The sequence below is a fragment of the Helobdella robusta genome (genome assembly GCF_000326865.2).
Source record: "Helobdella robusta unplaced genomic scaffold HELROscaffold_4, whole genome shotgun sequence".
NCBI lineage: Eukaryota > Metazoa > Annelida > Clitellata > Rhynchobdellida > Glossiphoniidae > Helobdella > Helobdella robusta.
The window spans coordinates 3,305,402-3,325,345 of record NW_008704902.1 but is presented as its reverse complement, the minus strand read 5'-3'; the positions used below and the strand labels follow the sequence as shown (position 1 = coordinate 3,325,345).

At 33.2% G+C, this 19,944-nt stretch overlaps 3 protein-coding genes across 3 annotated transcripts; 2 read left to right on the top strand and 1 right to left on the bottom strand.

The window, feature by feature from the left end:
- Positions 1-716: 716 nt before the first annotated feature.
- Positions 717-4,239, bottom strand: HELRODRAFT_162397 (hypothetical protein; the record flags this gene model as incomplete). The annotated part of the gene is made up of 10 exons (XM_009024614.1): positions 717-854; positions 1,123-1,253; positions 1,323-1,374; positions 1,734-1,841; positions 2,343-2,524; positions 2,594-2,682; positions 2,903-3,000; positions 3,076-3,225; positions 3,366-3,528; positions 4,211-4,239. 10 exons carry the CDS (start codon positions 4,237-4,239, stop codon positions 717-719), a joined length of 1,140 nt encoding a protein of 379 aa, XP_009022862.1.
- A 3,264-nt stretch (positions 4,240-7,503) lies between these two features.
- On the top strand, positions 7,504-8,467 carry HELRODRAFT_162396 (hypothetical protein; the record flags this gene model as incomplete). Its single annotated transcript, XM_009024613.1, has 3 exons — positions 7,504-7,695; positions 7,765-8,113; positions 8,181-8,467. The coding sequence occupies 3 exons, from the start codon at positions 7,504-7,506 to the stop codon at positions 8,465-8,467; spliced, it is 828 nt and encodes a 275-aa protein (XP_009022861.1).
- A 490-nt stretch (positions 8,468-8,957) lies between these two features.
- Positions 8,958-10,144, top strand: HELRODRAFT_162395 (hypothetical protein; the record flags this gene model as incomplete). The annotated part of the gene is made up of 2 exons (XM_009024612.1): positions 8,958-8,969; positions 9,818-10,144. 2 exons carry the CDS (start codon positions 8,958-8,960, stop codon positions 10,142-10,144), a joined length of 339 nt encoding a protein of 112 aa, XP_009022860.1.
- Positions 10,145-19,944: the final 9,800 nt, after the last annotated feature.

Here is a 19,944-nt window from a genome sequence, read left to right as displayed (position 1 = left end):
GAAGTTCTTACTTTCATCTACGTAGAATAAAAAAACTTTTGCCTTTTCTTGATGATCCTACTCTTCTCCTTCTTGTTACTTCGTTAGTCTTATCTAGGATTGATTATTGTAACTCGCTCTACTATGGTCTTCCTGACTCTATACTCTATCCTTTAAGTAAAGCTTTTAACTCTGCTGCTCGTCTAGTTGCTCGTGCCCCTTTCTTTTCTCATATATCTCCATATCTTGTTCTCTTGCACTGGCTACCTATAAAATATAGAATAATTTTTAAAATTTGCATGTTCATGTATAAGTCTCAATCTAAATTATTTCCTAAGTACTTATCAGATATATTAATTGACCCTAAACGCCCCGGTTTACGATCGTCTTCTTCTTCTCGCTTTTTCTTAACTCGTGTTAAACACTCTTTTGCCAAATCTGCTTTTGCTTTTTCTGGTCCTTTTCTCTGGAACTCTCTACCTACTTCTCTAACTATTTCTCCATCACTTGCGAAGTTCAGAGCGGATCTCAAGACCCATCTGTTTTCAAAATTTATTGAGGAGCGCTGTTGAACATCGCGGAAAATAGGCCTTTATAGCTAATTGATTGGATTGATTGATGAAAAGCGCTTACTGGTTGTTTATACTTCCTTGAAAAAAACTGGGAGGCACAGTAGAAAAATTTTCAGTTTTGGTTTAATAAATGCAAACAAATTTTTATAGTGCATCCAGTATGAGTCAGAAAACCCCAATGAACGCACCTTCGTCCGTGAAATGACTTCCTGGAAGCATCAGGTACGCGGCTTGTTTGTTCTGGCTGGTGTTCATCTGCATGGCCCTTTCAAGCACGAGGAGGGAATATTTGAATGCAGCTTTCTGAAATGAATTATCATAAAAAAATTAAGTGGAATTATTTTTATACATCTAACCATTGACATCAGATCAAGTGTTGAAGATATTTTAAGATGAGTAACGTGATTGACTATATGCCATAAAATTGATAAACGTAGGACCATTGAATTTAACAGGAATTAAAATATAGTAGCGTTTAAGTCTCTATAACTTAATTGTCTTGCAAATCACTTATATTTATTATTTATAAGTGGCTTACAAAAAAATAAATAGCATTTTTTGGCCAACTAACGTTAAGAATTTCATTGAAATCCAGTGGAGCATCATTTTGAAGAAAATGTATACTTGTATCATCTTTTTCGTTCAAAAATTTTATTTCGCCATTTTTATCAACATTAAAACTATCCTCAATTGTACTGCCATCTACAAAATTTTATACATCAAATGATTTATTATAAAAAATATTATATTGATAACAAGCAGGAATACAACTTGTTTCGTAGGTGTCGTACAGATCCCATTTTGAAACATAAGTCTCTTTGTTCTGAATAATAATAAATCAAAAAGTAAAATTTTATTTATGATTTCAATGTTAGTATAATACAAAATCCGTCTTTTTTTATAATGAGGAATAGTTTAATCAATTTCATTTTTAACAAATTTTTCGAATTTGAAATATGTCCTTTCTATTTTATATATTTCTTTAGTTATGGACATTTAGTATAGGAACTGAACCATAGTACTTTGCTTGAACTTTTTAACAAACTTCTAAAAAATTAAGGTCCTCATAGTGATTTAATAATCAATCTTCTAAGTGAGCAAATCCTTTGACACACATGAACATAACAGCAAAAATAAAATAAAATACTATTTTGTCTAAATACTAAGTTGTCTAAAAATTACAGAAGAATGTTGAAGGGCCGTTTGCGTGAACTTTGCTTTCAACCCATTGTTGAATGTGTTCATGCTTCGACTCACGTATTTGTCACTGTTGTCTCGTGATAATGATAGCTGGTTTGATAAAGAAAGTCATTTTTTAAAAGAAATAAATTAAAAAATTTAAAGAATCGTACATAAAATGTCGTTTGATTTTATTGTGAACGGCTTTTTTTTATAAATGAAAAAAATGCACGTAGAACCAAACAATCAACTAACTTGAGCTTTTCTGTTAAGGAGCTGAAACATGTAGGTAGGTTGGAGAACAAAAAATTGTTTAAGTTAATTAAAAAATTAAGTTGAAAATAATTTCGAAGATGACCGCGCATCTTAAAAGACCAACAAATTTGTTGCTTGTGTTTAGCCTACTATTTCAGTTATCAGCTATTGTAGTTTCAGTTATTTCAGTTCGCTAAATTTTTTAATATCTCACTTTGACAAATGCAGAGATTTAAAAAAACTTTTGAAGCATGAAAAGAAGAAAATAAAAATTGAAAACAAAGATAAAAAATATTTATTTTTAAATTTTAACTAAAGATTAATTTATGGCAGAAAACGAATCAAACCGCAGCAAACCTCAGCGTATCTTTCATTCTGTTGCGTCACTCTCTCCATTTCTTCGCTATCGTATGGTGGAACCGTGATAGATGGCAACTCGAGCAAAGACACATTGTCACTTTCTGAAAGGTGTACTTCAATTTCATCATCAATGTTTCCTTTTTTCCACATCAAGTTTCCTTTGAACTTTTCATCTTTTTCTAATAAAAAAAAAATCTTTGCTAAATTTTTTTAAGTTTATTTAAAAATAAAAAAGTAATGCTACCTACTTGAAGTTTGAAAATTATGAAAAGTTTCAAAAGATTCCAGAGTTTGATCCCTTTGGCCGGCTGCTACCACAATACTTCCAAATATTGTTCTACTCAAAAATAACAATCAGTGTAGTTAACTAACGATTTGACTGACTGATTGACTAATTAATAAATCGATTTACCAATTAATTAATTAATTAATTAATTGATGAAAATCAAAGTTGAATCAAAGAAGGCTATAGCTTTAAAAACAAAGATGGAAAAATATTTTTTTTTTAAATTTCGACTGAAGGTTAATTTATGACAGCAAACGAGACAAACAGCTACCTTGAAAATGGGTGCGAGGTTCGCTTTGCGTTGTTAAAATACGATTTTTGTAAATCATTCGAAGATGTAGTAGATGTGACCGATACAAAAGATCTGTCCTGATGTTGTTAAAGACCGTCTTTTATATGATAATTTATGAATAAATATTTTAAAATTAAATTTTAGGCACGCACCAAACTTTTTTCCATATTAGATACATGCTTTATGTCTTCAACATTCTCGGCAACTGCAATTTCATTAGTTTCCTGTAATCCATTCAATTTTTTTTTGATGGTTAAGGTCAAGGGCTTAGGGGTCACATCGTGGCCTTCTTGGTCAAAAACCTAATACCATGTGTTTAAATTGTTGCAATGATTTGTGTCCCATTTTCAACCAATAATTTATAATAGTTAAAAACAATTCATTTCTTAATTTGAGAGTCAATAAATTAAAATAATGAGCAAATTTATTTTTATTCATTAACTTTTGGCTGAATGCTTTTGTTTTCATTCTGCAGTTTTCTTATTAAACGACTATCGTTTAATGGGATGACATCATCTTTTCCGATAAAAGTTTTTTCAACATCATATTTCTGCTGGTTTGAAAACTTTGGTTTAATTCTTTGATGTTTGCTAATGCTTGAGGTGCTGAAAATTTTATGTGTGTTTGCGTATGTGGTTGTTAGTGTGCGTGTGGTGTGTGTGTGTGTGGTGCGTGTGCCACGTGTGCATGCGCGTATTGATCTGATCTATACGTAACTTACAAACTTTCTTTGCATATTAAAAATAAAACGACTTGAATTCAAACAATTGGATTAAAAAAAATTGAAATTTTTAAATTTTGATCATTTTTCAAAGACGGTTGAAAAATAATTTTTTCCTCATTTGTTTGTTGGCAGCTGCAACGTTAACAATCCAAGCGATGTAAAACCATCTACTTCCTGACAAGGAAGAGAATTGCGTAAAAGTTTATCAAATTTTTGAACTTTTGTGATGAAGCTCTTCTGTAAAGTTTTATTTAAAAAGCAATATATATACTGGGTGGAATTAACATAGGAAGGAGAACTGTCAAAGATCTCAGGTTTGCAGACGATATAGATCTTCTTTTTGATATATATACTATTCACGCACGCGCGCGCGCGCACACACACACACAGTGTTGTATGTGTATGTGTATCCGCGTCCGTATGCACGCGCGTATTTTACATAAATATGAAATATATAACTTAGTAACTATATATTTTAAAAAATCACATCCCAAACAATTGATTTATTGATACAATAGAAAGGTTATTAAATTACGGAAATGAAATAAAAGTTGTATAAATACCTGTCTGATCTTTTTAAATTTTTGGACATAATTTGTTTTTGAATATTTCTTTATTTCAACCAAAATAAGACATGCACTTGCTAAGATTAACTCATATACATAGAATAAAACTGCATTCGTTACTATAGTTACGCACCAAAAGCGATTATTTGTTGGCAGTTTAATTCAATAATTATCTTATACCATACATACTATTAAATTAATGATCAATATTTAAATTTTTTAAATTATTATAAACTAAAATTTTTTCAAAAAGTCAGAAATTTATTTTAACCTATATTAATTTAAATTGAATTATTTGTAAGAGTTACAAAAAACCGAGAGCTAGAACAAGTTGTTTTGCTGAAAAAGCTAAAAAGCTGGAGAGAGAAATTGAGTAACAAGGTTTTAAAAAACCAGCTTAAAAAATTAAGCCCAAAACCAAAAAACCGGTCAGACTTAGAGTATGCGGTTGGTGATTGGAGGCCGCGAACTATAAATATGTTCAAAGATATAGAAAGGGTCCAGAAGACGACTACAAAGATGGTGAAAGCTTGTGTTGGCGTCAACTAGGTAGACAGGTTAAAAAATAGGATCTCCAGAGTCCAGACGTTAACATACCGAAGAAACAGAGGTGACATAACCAACGGGTACCGAATGATGTCTAGTCCTGTTCACGCCAGTCTTCCTCTGACATGATTATAAAATTGAATATAACATGATGACTAAATGAGTGAATGGTTATAGTAATGATGAAAATGATAAATGTGATGATGATCGTGATGATGTAAGGTGAGATGATTTAGTAACAAAGTGCTCACTCATCTAGCTGTCTTAATCAGTCTTGAACGCTGGATCAATTGAAAACGTGAATTCTGAAGTTACTAACTATTGGAAATTTTGCATGGGACGCTTCATAAATTGGAACTTGTTTTCTTTTACAACAAAAACTCAAAGACTACGATATCTTTATAGTGAAAAAATTAAAGCATTAACTATTGATAATAATGATAAAAAAAACAAGAAGGCAGTAAAGCAACCTGATTATCATGAAATTCATCGATATTTGTATCCATATACATATATATATTCACGCACTCATCATCTTGTAATCCAGTGCAAGCGGAAAAAATTATCGCAAGTACTTTGACCAGCTTTTCTGATGTCCCATACTTTCACAAACCTTCATGCCAGACAGAATCAAACGCTTTCTTAAAATCAACAAAGCGATGGTAAATTGTCTGACCGCTACTTTTTGCATCCTCCATCAGCAGTCTCAACATCAGAATTTGTTGGATCGTGCTTCTGTCTTTTCTGAAGCCTGCTTGTTCTTCATGCAGATGTTGCTCTATGACCTTTACCAGTCGTTCTTTTATGATGGTCAGCATGATCTTGCATATGTGCAGAATTAGTGCAGTTGATCTGTAATTATTACCGTCTTTTTGGTCTCTCCTTTTCGGCAGCATAACCAGAACTGACTTGCACCATTCTTCTGGCCACTTTCCACTTTCCCAAATTTCTTGACAGATTGCGTAAATTTCTTTACACACGACTTGTCTTCCTGCTCTTATCAGTTCTATCGGAATACCATCCTTCCCTGTACTTTTGTTGTTCTTCATTTTACTCATTGCTCTTGTAATTTCTTTCCTAGTTATTTCACTTTCTTCTTCATTGATTATTTTTCCGTTTTTCAAAATTTCAAGCGTTTTTTTGTATGTGTTCTTGTCTGTGAATAAGTCTTTAATATATTCAGTCCATCTACCCTTAATCTTTTTATTTTCTGTTAGGATGTTTCCGTTTATATCTTTAATAATCCTTGACATATTTTTCTGTTTTCCTTTTAACTGTTTAACCGGCTGGTACGCCTCTTTTGTCTTGTTTTGCCCAATCATCGTCTCTACCTTTTCACATTTACTATTAATTCATCTTCTTTTATCTGCTCCAGCACTCTTTTTTATTTTTTGGCAGACTTCTTTGTATTTCATCTTATTTTTTTCACTCTGTCTTTTTGTCATTTTCAAACTTTTTCTTTCTTCTACAAGGTTCCATGTTTCATTGCTTAGCCACAGTTTTATTTTGTTTGTTTTGATTTTACAACTTTAACCTGCTGCTTTAAGAATTTTTTTCTAGGTTGCTAACTCTTGTTTTCATATCGTAATTGGCTGCTGAGTTCAATTCATGTTCGATTATATTTTTTATATCCTCCATCTTCAATGTAGCAAGATTAAATAAATGCACATCGTAAAATGTTCATCAAACTATCTATTTCGTATTAAATATAATTTTAAAACTTGAATTTAGCAAATAATCTTAAATTTTGTATTCTACATATATGTGTATAGGTTGCATTAAACGAGTATATGTATTGTAAGTATATGGTCGTATAGTAGTATATGACCATATATATATATATATATATATATATATATATATATAGAGAGATTATATTCATATATAATATATACATATACATGTATGTATATATACATCTTTATAAAAGACCTTATACACATATATATATATAAAATATATATTATGTTATTTTACATATATGTATATGACAAAATAAAATAGGGTACTTTAAAAAGTGGAAACTGCGCATCACTAACTATTGGTAAATTAACAGAGCCTATGCTTTTATATATTAAAAGATTTATCCTGATCCGTGAAAAGTGATCCGCCAACGACGATGAATGACAATTTTGTACTGAATCCGTAAAATGTTTAAATTTAATTTTGTCGAGTTGTTAACGTTTTACCATTATAAACATTTCCCCTGAAGCTGAACCAACCTAACTTACGGTTGTTTCATAATAAATAAATTTTTATAAATATAAAATAAATAAAGTAAATGTAAATAATAATAAAATTAAAAATAACTTGAACAGTATAAAATAATAAAAACCCGTCTCACCGACACTACCGTACCGAAGCCGTAGTGAAACAAAAGAACTCGGGACTTAAATTTCATTTTATATTTTACAAGCATGCAAAAAGTTCTTTGTGTTGTATTGTATTAATAATCATAGGCATTTGACAAACACAAAACCATTCAGATTCACTGTCACACACATATCATTTACTGTACTGTACTTACTTACAAACACTACAAAACTACATCTACAGTTTGAGTTTGTGCATCCGGCACTCAAGAGAAGCAGCAGAGCCCTCTTAGAAAAGTTTTTGGCTGCAACATTACTTTTCTCAAAGTTGCATTTTTAATGGCAAACAATATTTATCCCTCCGTCGTTGGAATTAGCTCATTAGATTTAATTCATGACATTTATGAACCATTAGGAGCAGTGAGGTGGGCAATGACCTATGGGCTGCTGTACAAGCACCAGATCTGCAACCGTTGTAACAAACCAATGTTATTTGCTATCACTAAGAAAACAATTGATGAATGCTGGTGGAGGTGCGCCAAAAAGTCATGCCGTCTCACCAAGAGAGTTCGATGTGGAAGCTTCTTCAAAGATAAACATGTGCCACTTAATAAATGTATTATGGTAAGTGAAGAATGCCATGAAATTTCTCTTTCATATTAGTATAGTAGCTTTTTATTGCCTCATTTACAGATCATATATTATTGGTCTCTAAATGATGTCAGCCAAGCAACAACAGAAGAAATTCTCAAGGTATCGAGCACTGGAGTTGTAATGTCTTGGTTTGGTATGCTCAGAGATCTATGCACAAGGTGGATCAGGGATCATCCAATCCAAATTGGGGGTCATGGACACACAGTACTAATAGCCAAAAATTTGATCTCCCATCGAAAACGATCTCGAAATGGAGTTGTTTTGCCACTAAATGAAAAATGGGTTTTCGGTGCCATTGATCAAGATACGAAGGAAACATTTCTTGTTGAAGTATATGAAACTAATGCTGAGACATCATTGCCTATTCTGTTGAAACATTTATTGCCAGGTAATAAAAAATATTTAGAGATTGTTTTTTTTTGTAGAAAAAGATTAGAAAAAACTTTTTTTTTCAGGAACAACGGTTTGCAGCAAGGATTGCAATGAATACAACAAGTTAATGCGTGCAACTGATAACCAATCTATTTTGTTTGTAGCTCCAACTGGTCCACGTAAAAACATTGTAGAAAATCTTTGGAGATGTATGACTGACAAGTTGAAGCGAATGAGAGGAACAAGTGATGCAAATACTTTGTCTTATCTGGATGAGTTTTTATGGCACAGACAAAGGCGAAATGGTGACAGAAGTACTTGTTTTCAAAAAGCTTTAGAACTTATTAGGACATATTACCCATGTAGTTGAAATGTTAATGTGTTGTAAAAAGTTTAAGTTCATTTAAAGTTTTCATCAAAACTGTTAAGCTTCTTAATTGTAACAGTATTCTATGTTAAAACCTTTTTTCTTTCTTTACTTCAATTTTTTCAAATAATTATAACTAAGTTGTTTGTAATATTCAGTGAGCAAACACAAAACTGTCTAAATTTTTTAATTATGCTACCTTTCAATTGAAACAATAACTTGCGCCAAAATATTTATTTGAGGTATGAAGCATGAGCATAGAGGGTAAACTATTTAATTAATTTTATTTTTTAAATGGAAAGATAACTGAATGCAAAAATTAAATGAATAATAATAATTTGTATAAAAGAATAAAAATTAAACGAATGGTGGTGTTTTATGATTGTGTTATTTTTATAAGATAACTGAGTGTGGGTTATATCATAGACATATATATATATATATATATATATACTCGTGGGGGGTTAGATACATAGGTTGGCGTCGACAAAGAATGCGGATGATAGTAAGATTGGCGGTGGCTCGGAACGAATAGCGTGAATTGAGTGTCGTGTATTTGAATGATAGTAGGGTAAAGCAGATGGGGGTAGGTAGAGAGTGTAAGACGAGTTAACTTTTTGATGAAAGATTGTAGTTAGAAGAACATGCACATTTGATGTGTGATTCTGTTATGTCGAATAACTTATTATTTTTAAGACCATTGGGGTGAAGTATTTTGAGTGCATGAAATGTTTGGAAACCTTTTGTGATGATCAAGTTTTAGTGAGTCTGAAACTTCAAAAAAGCAACACGAAGAAGAAATCAAAATATGCTATTGAAACATTGAAAAATTGCAGTATCAATTTCCAAACATTTTGCTGATTATGGCAGTTCTGTCAATTTAAATTCAACATCTAGTTAAGAAAAGCTTTTCCATACTGAAAAATAAGTTTCAGAAAACAGTTCAAATGAATGAACAACGTTTCAACGTTTTTGCTATGCTTGCCGTGTTTTCTATTCACTTATATTCAAGTGTACAATTGTTAAGTTTTAAACTGGGCCAAAATCAACGTCGCTCAATTAAATTAGATATAAAAATTGGAACATTTGTGTTGGTGGGACAAAGATTTTAAAACTAATTAATTAAAGGTTCTGTTGGCAAATCGCCCTCTTTGTAAATGAAAATCCTGGCTACGGCCTTGTTCACGTATAAAGAACAAATACTGTTTATTAAATCATATTAGTTCTAGTTCTACAACAATTTTTCACAACTTGTACCAATATTTAGTGCAAATCCTGTTTTTGTTATACAGATTGGGCGTTATAGATGCAGCCAACAAATTCAAATTTTGAGCGTCACGCGTTTGATGACAGGCAAATTTTGACAGGTTGTCCAGTGGCGAATTAAGGGAACATGATAAGAAATCAGACGATCTACTGAACATTGAAAAATGGATGTCGATGAATAAATTGAACCCAGAAAAAAGCCCAAATGTTTGGCTGCTGGAAAACGACAACAAATTTCAAAACAGGATTTTAATTTCCCCCATCATTAACTTCTGTCTAACTGTGCAAAATGTGGTATACGTTTTCGATGTCAATAAGTCAATGCAAGGCACGTCAAAACAGTTACATGGGCATGATACTTACTTGCACATAATGAGAATTGTCAGAAAATCGTTGAACAACGAGACATTTTAACGATGATAATTTCAGATATTTTAATATTTTGACCATAGAAAATAAAATGAACAAAACATTTTTAATCAACAAAATCAAAAGCATATGCAACAAAACTTAATGTCAGTAGGATGAAAAAATTTGAAAAATGTGCACAAATACATAACTAAAGATTAAAAAACAACCTTTTTGTTAAGATTGTACAAGTCTAAAAATAAAATATTGACTAGTTTACATATATAATATAAAATATATTGGTTAGATAAATGAATTGAATAACTGTGTACGTAAAACTCAGAATAAATCGTTAACATGAGCCTCAATAAGATAATTAACAAACATGAAAATATTGAAAAAATGAACTAATAACAAGAAAGCACAAATGTGTGTGTATGTGTGTGTTTGTGTGTCTGTTGATGAAAATTGTTTGTTTCAATCAGGGCGGTTAAGAATTGTATTTTTTTGCGTACATCCCACTTAAGACACGACCAAATTAAATGATTAAATCACAAACTTGTAAAGCGAAATTGTGGAATTTTATTTATTGGCAATCATTTTTATCTTACAAAATGATCTAACGCACGTTAATTATACATTTATCAGCTAAAACAAAAGAATTAATAATATTACGCATTACAGAAATAATAATTAGCAATGAGCTTGATCTAAGTAAAAAATAATTAATTATTTTACGAAAGTAAAATTGTATATAGATAGGTGTGCTACTTGATGAAAGTGGCGAATATCAAATCAACGTGGAATACCGACAAAAAATTAAATTGCTACTTTCATAAGCTACCGCGTGAATTAATAAGCATTATAATAAAAAGCGTGTTTTAAAATAAACAATATAGCACATGCATAAAATAACACTAGCAATCAGATGTTTAAAATCGCAAATGTTCATTCTAAATTTATTTATGACTTTAAAACAAGAAACCTTACAAATGTCTGCAAAAAATAAAGTTAGCTACATATTTTGATTGAAATTTTTCAGTCAAATTTGTAGAAAATGAGAATTTTATTGTAACCATAGAATATGAATGAAGTTTCGAAATCCAGTATGCAGTAATTTTAATGCAAGTTGTTAGAATATGTATCTGTCATCACGTTGTTGGCGTCTTAACCAAAAAATAAAAATTTACCTACCAACCAACCAACCAACCTACCAACCAACCAACCGACTGACCAACCGAGTGATCTATAGACCAACCGACTGATTGATAGACCAACCAAACCAATCTACCGGCTAACTAACGAAATTATTATTCAATTATTAAAAAATTAGTAACTCATTGCGTGAACCACATGGAAATAACTAATAAAATAAATAATTTTATTTCGTATTTACAATTATTCGGTTGAAATTTTTTTTCAGAGCAGTAACAAGATCCATTAAATGGAAGTTTACGAAAGGTTGAAGGAAAGATAGAAACTATCAGATATTATTTATACCAGCAGACTAAATTTTCAAAAACACCAGGTCAAGAAAAATATGGAAAAATAAATTGAATACATTGATAAATAAATAAATAAATAAAAATAAATATCAATTTAGTTAATGACCACAACATTGAATAGAGTGATAACCAGTACAATTCCACCATCAAACTTTTAAAATACAACGACTCGACAACGCATATAAATGTGGCGGGTATCTTAAATGAGATCATTCATATTTTATTTACAAATAAACAACATTAAAACTCTAGTAGACATGTTAGAGTGACAATAGATGAATGACTTTGAATAAATGCATGGCACGTCAACGAATAAATATAAATGATTGCATGACATAACAATGATTAAATTTAAATGAGCTAAATGGCAAAGCATAACAACAATAATAACAACAAGAACAGCTGCAACAATTAATTAAAATAACACACGCACACACATATATATAAATCAATTGATCTGACTCGTCTTCAAATAACTCTAACACGATGAAACTGAAAAATTCAAATGCACATATTAATAAAAATAAAATGTAGAAATAAGAATGCAATAGTGCTACATAATTCTTTTGAACAAAATTAAAGTTTTGTAATAATCTGTTTCCTTCATAGCTTAACTATTTTAGATGGTTCCTAGTTTAGTTGATCACATTTTGGAGTCATTTTTATTCTTATCGTTGCAGTCATTGGCAAGTGAATTTTGATTTCGGTACAAGTGCATCAAACGTCTTTCTACTGATTGCTTATCTAAAATTATAAAATGCCGATAAGTTAGAAAATATTGTACACAACATAACATAGCACCACTTGAATACTGATAGATGAAATATAAATGAAAACCAGAGATAATTATTCATTTGGTATAAAATACATCAACAAATAAACAAACAAGAAAACATTGATAGAATAAGCAAACAAGCAAGCAAACAAGCAAACAAAAAAACAAACGAACGAACAAACAAACAAACGAACGAACAAACGAACGAACGAACGAACAAACAAACAAACAAACAAACAAACCAACATTGGTTGAGTAGGTGCATGTCTGAACTATCACTGGCTTGTTGTATGAGGCCATGCAATATGATCTGAGCTTTTCTGTACAACTTCATGCACTGGTATGTCATTATTCAGTTATATCAGTTTTATTACTAAATACCTCGAACGAATGGTTCAAATAAATCAATCAAACCTCTTGTGGATTCCCAAATAATTCATCAAGAGCAGCTTTTTGGCACTGTGAAATGATTTTTTCATTATTTGATTTTAACCGTATCCAATTTATAATACACATATAGCACAACATGTGACACCCACTACAACACCTAACAGATGACACACAACAACATAGGACATCCAACAAACCATGTGAACAACGTGTGAATAGAGCAACTTATCAGCAGTGATAGAAGCAGCAATTGATGAATTGCTTGCATTCAACAAGACCTCCTTGTTATGTAGATCTCGGCAGACACACAAACATTGCTTGTAATGGTTGTTCAGTTCTCTCAAAACTGCACCGTTATCAAAAAACATATCAAACTTCACAAATAAATAAAATTAGTATTTGGATTTTTTAATGCAAAATTTTAAGCAGAACGTAGTTTCAAACGAATAAAAACATCAAAATATTGAAGTCCGGTAAAAAATTTTCCGACTCCTTCAATAAAAATTTTCTGATGAAAGGAAGAGGCGCATTTTGAAAAATTTTTAAAAGCCACTATTAACTGAAAGGTATTTTGAAAAACACTTAAAATATGTACTTGTTTTTCTTGGTAATATTACTCAATATTTAAATTTTAAAACATACTTTAAAACAAATAGGTGATTTTATTCATCACATCCATTATTACAATCTATTCCCAGTAGGTATTAAAAATGATTGTGTATCGCTGCACACATATATTTTCTAAAAAAATTCAATCTTGAAGAAATGTTTTTAGAATAAAAAATAAAAATTTTTTTAAAACTTCTCGACACTTTTCTGATTCGGATGAAAAATATCCAACTCCGATCCTTTAAAAAATTTCGACTCTGACAAAAATCCCCTATTTCAACAACTCCCACACTCTGGATAATATACATAATTAGGACTACGACATAACATTCTGATCTGACACCAAATTGAACTGACCTGTTTTAACAGGATTGGTGTTCTTTAATTGACCTGACCTCATTTCCGACTGAGCCAGTTGGATTGCTGACGATAACAACTGGAGTACTCTAAAACAAACAAACAAACATTTTCAAAGGTGTTCTACAATATTGCATCAGATAGATTAAAGAAGGAAATGGAATTTGATGTGAGTTCGAGAAAAATGTTCAAAGTAGCAAAGCAGTCAATGAGGGATAGGAAAGATGTTATAGGGAATGGATGTGTTTGGGATGGATCTGGCAAGTTGTGCATAGATGAGGAAGAAAAAGCTCAGGCGTGGAAAGCTCATATGGAAAGGTTGATGAATGAAGAGAATGAGTGGGATGGAGATGTGGAATCCGCGGTCACACACGTACCTATAGAGAAGGTGACGATGGAGAAAGTAGAGAAAGCAGTTAGAGAAATGAAACTAGGTAAGGCGACAGGGGTTTCGGAAGTGGCGGCAGAACATATAAAAGCGAGTGGAGTGATAGGAATTGAAGTTATGACGAGAATTGCTAACAGTATGTTTGATGATGAAGATATAGCTGAGGATTGGCGACACAGTGTGTTGGTGCCGTTGTATAAGGGCAAAGGAGATGTGAGAGATTGTGAGTCATATAGGGGTGTGAAATTGCTAGAGCACGGAATGAAGGTAGTGGAGATGGTGCTTGAGAGGAGGTTGAGAAATATGGTGACAGTTAATAAAATGCAGTGTGGGTTTATGCCTGGTAGGAGAACGGTGGATGCGTTGTTCATGGTGAGAATGTTGCAGGAGAATTATAGAAAGAAGAAACGAAGATTGTACATGTGTTTTGTGGATCTAGAAAAGGCTTTTGATCGAGTACCGAGGAAGGTCATTGAATGGGCGCTGAGGAAGAAAGGAGTGAATGAGAGACTTGTTAAAGCTGTGATGCAGCTGTATGAAGGGGAAAAGACAAAGGTGAGGGTTGGAAGGGAGATATCGGACGCTTTTAGTGTTAAGGTAGGAGTGCATCAAGAATCAGTGTTATCACCGTTTTTGTTTGCAATTGTGATGGATGTTGTGTGTGGAAACATAATGGAGGGGTTGTTATTTGAGATTTTGTATGCAGATGATTTAGTCTTGATGGCTGATAGCATGGAAGAATTGCAGTTAAAATTTGACAGATGGAAAAGTGTTATTGAAAAGAAAGGGTTGAAAGTTAATATTGGTAAGACGAAGGTAATGGTGAGTGGGGAAGGTGGGGAGCGAGTGATAAGTAAAATAGACCCCTGTGGGGTATGTGATAGGAGAGTGAAGGCTAACTCGGTATTGTGTATAGGATGTCAGAAATGGGTGCAAAAGAGATGTAGTGGTGTGAGGGGGGCACTGAAAAAGGTGGAAGGCACGTTCAAATGTAAGAAATGTGTTCATGGTGTGATTAATAGGACGGACGCAAGGACGGGGTTGAGTGGTGGTATTGAAAGAGTGGAAAGCTTTGTTTACTTAGGGGATAAGCTGAACGCGGATGGAGGATGTTTGAGCGCAGTTACGGCTAGAGTTTGTGTAGGATGGATGAAATTTAGGGAACTGGGTGAGGTATTGTGTGGAAAGAAATGGTCAGTGAAGATGAAAGGGAGGGTATATAAAGCATTTGTGAGAGCAGCGATGGTATATGGTGGTGAAACTTGGGTGTTGAGGAGGAAAGTGTACTGCAAAGAGCTGAATGAGCTATGGTGAGGATGATGTGTGGGGTTAAAGTGAAGGATAGGAGGAGTAGTACAAAGCTGATGTCAATGATGGGACTGAATGAGGACATTGTGACATTGATAAGGAGATCGAGATTGCGATGGTATGGACATGTGTTGAGAAGGGATGAAAGGGTCGGGATTAGGCGAGCGTTGGAGTTCGAGGTTGAAGGAGTGGTAGGAAGGGGTCGTCCGCAATTGGGATGGCGAGAGCAGGTGGAGAAGGACAGGGTGAAAGCGGGGTTGCGTGATACTGAGGCGAGTGACAGATGTGGATGGCGTCGAGGGGTATTTCGGTTTCATCATAGGTAGCCAAACGGCAACCCCCGATCTCGGGGAAACTGTCGTCTAAACGTGTGTTGTTGTTGTTCTACAATAAGTTCTATTAAATATGTTTTTCATAATGTAGCAAGCACTGAAAAAGACTAAGTCGAGTCTCTTGCGAAATCAAAAAACCTATCAGTAAGGAGAGAGAATAGAAAACAAAGAGAAAGAGAGAAAAGGAGAGAAACCATCAAAAAAAATTAGAATAAATGATTAGAAAAACTATTCAACAAAAATGGCTCTAATAATTAAACCACATCTCAACAATATATAATAATAATAACAAAGAATTAAGTTCTTATAAAATGATGGTGCAGGCACCAATGAAGAAGGAACCTTATGTAGAGGACCAATTGTTCAAGGTGAGCCTGCATCTCACTGATCACAGAGTCACTTCTTCTTTCTTTTATTGTGAAACTATCCCTACTGTTCACATACATCATACATCATATCACATCATGTATCATATCATATATCAAAACATATATCATATCATATTATATATCATGTCACATCATATCATATCACATCACATCATATCACATCACATTATATCATATCATGTCATGTTATATCATATATCATATCATATCACATCATATATCATATCATATATCATATCACAACTCAACACATCACATCATAAATAAAGTAACGCAACGTAACGTAATACGACAAAACGTAGAGTAACACAACAGAATAACATAACATGACACAACACAACATAAAAAAATGGAAAGAAGAGCGGCAGAAAAAGGTTTCTCCAGCTAAGTAAGGATTAATTTAAAATGATTGGTTGATCTATTTGATTAACTTTACACCTTCGATAGTAAATCATTTGAAATTAATCTATTTTTAACTATCAAATTTTAAGAAAATCCTTATTGGCCTTGTATCTGTTTACGTGGATACATTATCTTGCGCAGTTTATGTTACTATTATAAAGAAATAAATTAGAAACAAATTATTCAGTTACAAACTGTCGTAACAAACCAACCTTCTACTCGATTCTTTGTTATTAACATGACACTCGTTACCATTAGACGATACGGTGAAAATTGCAGTAGATGTAGCAGTGGCAGCAGTAGTAGTGGACACCGTAGACGTGAAGCTGGTGGACGCTGAAGTTGTTACTGAAGCTGTTACGTTACTCTGATCCAATATGACGTTAGAATTTTGTTGCATGTCGTTCATGATGTCACCACTGTTCAGTTGGTTGGATGCCAATTTCTTCCTTGAGTCTGACAGGTCAAGGATGCACTCAACCAGCTCAACTACGAATCGTAGTTTGTGCAAAGTTGAGTCCTGCCAGTGAGAACATTAAATATAAAATAAACAAATGGCTTTAAATAAAATATAATATATGCTAAAAAACTGATTAATCCATCTTCAATCACATTCAATCATTCAATCAATCATCTATCCATCAATCTAGCTATCTATCTATCCATTTATTCAAAAATTCAACCATCCATCTATCCATCTAACCGTTCTTCTAGTTCTATCCATCCATTCATCAGATCATTCATCCATCCATCTAATAATTTATTCATTCATTCATTCATTTATCCACTCATCCATCCAAAAATGTTCTAACAGCCTCTTCTGAATCAGCTGACATTCCTTCATCTTCATACTCGTCGTCGTCATCAGCAGCGGAATCCTGACTCTGAGATGGCAAAGCTGGGTGCAGTGCAACGCAACGTCCGCACATTATTAAAACGTTAAATGAATGCAACCAACTTTAGGAAAGTAAAAATAATATTCTAAAGGTAACACAAAAAAAGATTTAAAATTTAAATTCAAAAAAAAAATTTAAACTGAATTCTAAATCAAAGTCGTACACTTTTCTACGATGCCAAGCAAATAAATATGAAATTTTTAAACTCCGGTTGTCCAGCACGCTAAGAGAGTGCTTGTCGGAAGTATTTGCGCAGATGATAAGCCTCAAAATAAGCGAGCGAGTCATTACTAACTGATAACAAATCGGGACGAAATCATGGACAAAAAAGTCAGACCAGAAATTCTATCAGAAGTATGATTCGTAATGACAAATATTAGACAAAACGAGAAAAGCATGGGAATTTGGAGAAATAGTAATTAGAAAATACATAGTGAGAAGATATAAGATGACCATTGGCTAACTATAAAATTGGGATTTAAAATGTAATCTCAGTATACTGGAGATAAATATGGAAATGAAGAAATGTTTCGAAGGATTGCAATGATGGAGTGAAATACGAAAAAAGAAGATTCAATCACAAAATAAAAGTCTATAAATTGTACTAAATGAATTAACCCTAAAAATTACAATTGGCATGTAAAATCGCGGAAAAAATTGCAAAAAATGCACAAAAACAAGAAAAACGTACAAGATGGAGGAGCAGTGGACGAAGGTATCGTGGAGCCGTTGCCCGACGTGTTGTTGGTGTGGTGACTCGTTGAATGACTGGTTGTTGTTCCTAATGACAACAGAGAGGGTTCTGTCTTACTTTTGTGCAGTTTCGATGACAACATCATCACATTCACGCTGTTCTCTGGTTTAAAAACAGCAAAATGAAAATAAAGATTGGCGCATGTAACAAAAAATTTGAAAAAAAAAAAACTGAGTAAACCTTCTTTACAAAGCTTATCAGCCCGATTGCGATCACTATGATAATGATGTTGACCATTATCACCATTTCCCTCATCGTCCTCATCACCTTCAACATTTCCACCATCGTCTTCCTCCTCACCACCACCGTCATCATCATCATCATCATCATCGACTCGATCCTCGAAGCTTCCAATCTTGATGTTGCTGGGGATGGAGGCTGTCCTCTTGAGGGAGGTCAACAAAATGTCGTCGTGCTCATCCGCCAGACTCCTCCTCCTCCTCGATGCACCCCCATGTTTACCAGCACCACCCTCCCCATCTTCCTCTTCTTCTTCCTCCTCATCTCCTTCTTCGTTGTTTTCATGCTGCTGATTATTTCGTTCTTTGCTTTTTTCGGCTTTATCACCTTCAAAAACAAAATTAATAAAAATTAGTTACTCAGTTATTTGTTAGTACAAATTGCTCCTTAAAAGTCTGCTGCATACTCCCAGCCATTAATAACAAGCAATGCGTACAAAACGGTAGAAAAGCCTGAAGAGGGGAATGTGTAGCCTTACAATTGATCCAGTTGAGTGCAGGGTGGGATGAAGCTCGTGTTGTGGCTGTTAGTGATATCTGCGACTCAATATTTGTCAATGATTCATCTGTAGAATGATTTCAATGGATTGGAAAATTTAATTAAATAAAATTACCATTAAATGATACGATTGGACAAACTCATCACCTTTCTCCGTTAAAGAACTCATTCGTTATTTCTTTATTTAAACCATATAAAAAGCATTTAAATGATAAATTTAATGATGAATAATGATAAAATGAATGATAATAATCTAAACTTGCATAAAACATTTCCAGCAAAAGAGCAGCAAATTAAAGTAGAGAAATTAAACGAGAAATGAGAATACAAATAGCTTGGCACGACAGCGGAAGAGGGATTATTAACCTGAACCGGATGAGAACTCGACCGTTGGAGATTCAGGCATTGCTATTGGCACAACTTCCACGTTGCACGACTAACAAATTATTAAACATTAACTGAATACCTCAATCCATTGAACAATTGTATGCAAAATAACATATTATACATAAATAACATACTATAACGATTTATAGCAATCGATTATACAAATTAAACAAAGTCACAGTCAAAATCCAAATTTATGATGGTAAAAACAAACAGGCTTATTAGTTTTCAGAATTTTCGTCAGTCGTGTTTTTTTTATGAAAGAAACAAATTTAAAAAGAAATTTAATGTTAGAAAAAGCAGAAATTGATTGTGAAAAGAACCACCAACCCTGGGTAGTTCCTCACAGGTTGTGTCTTCATCCGAACTGTCATCATCGCCACCGTCCTCCTCTCCAGCAGAGAGATGATCCTTCTTCAATGAATGTTGATATGTGGTTGACTTACTCGGTTGGTGATGAGGATGTGGCGACGAAGACGAGTGAGCTGCTTTGGTATCGTTCTGAAAGTTCAGTTGGTGACACTTCTGATGGAGAGCCCTCAATCTCTTCACGCTAGCATCGTCGTCCTCATCGTCGTCGTCGTCCTCATCGAATGAGGATTCGGCATCATCCATGAATTTGAAATCACATTCTGC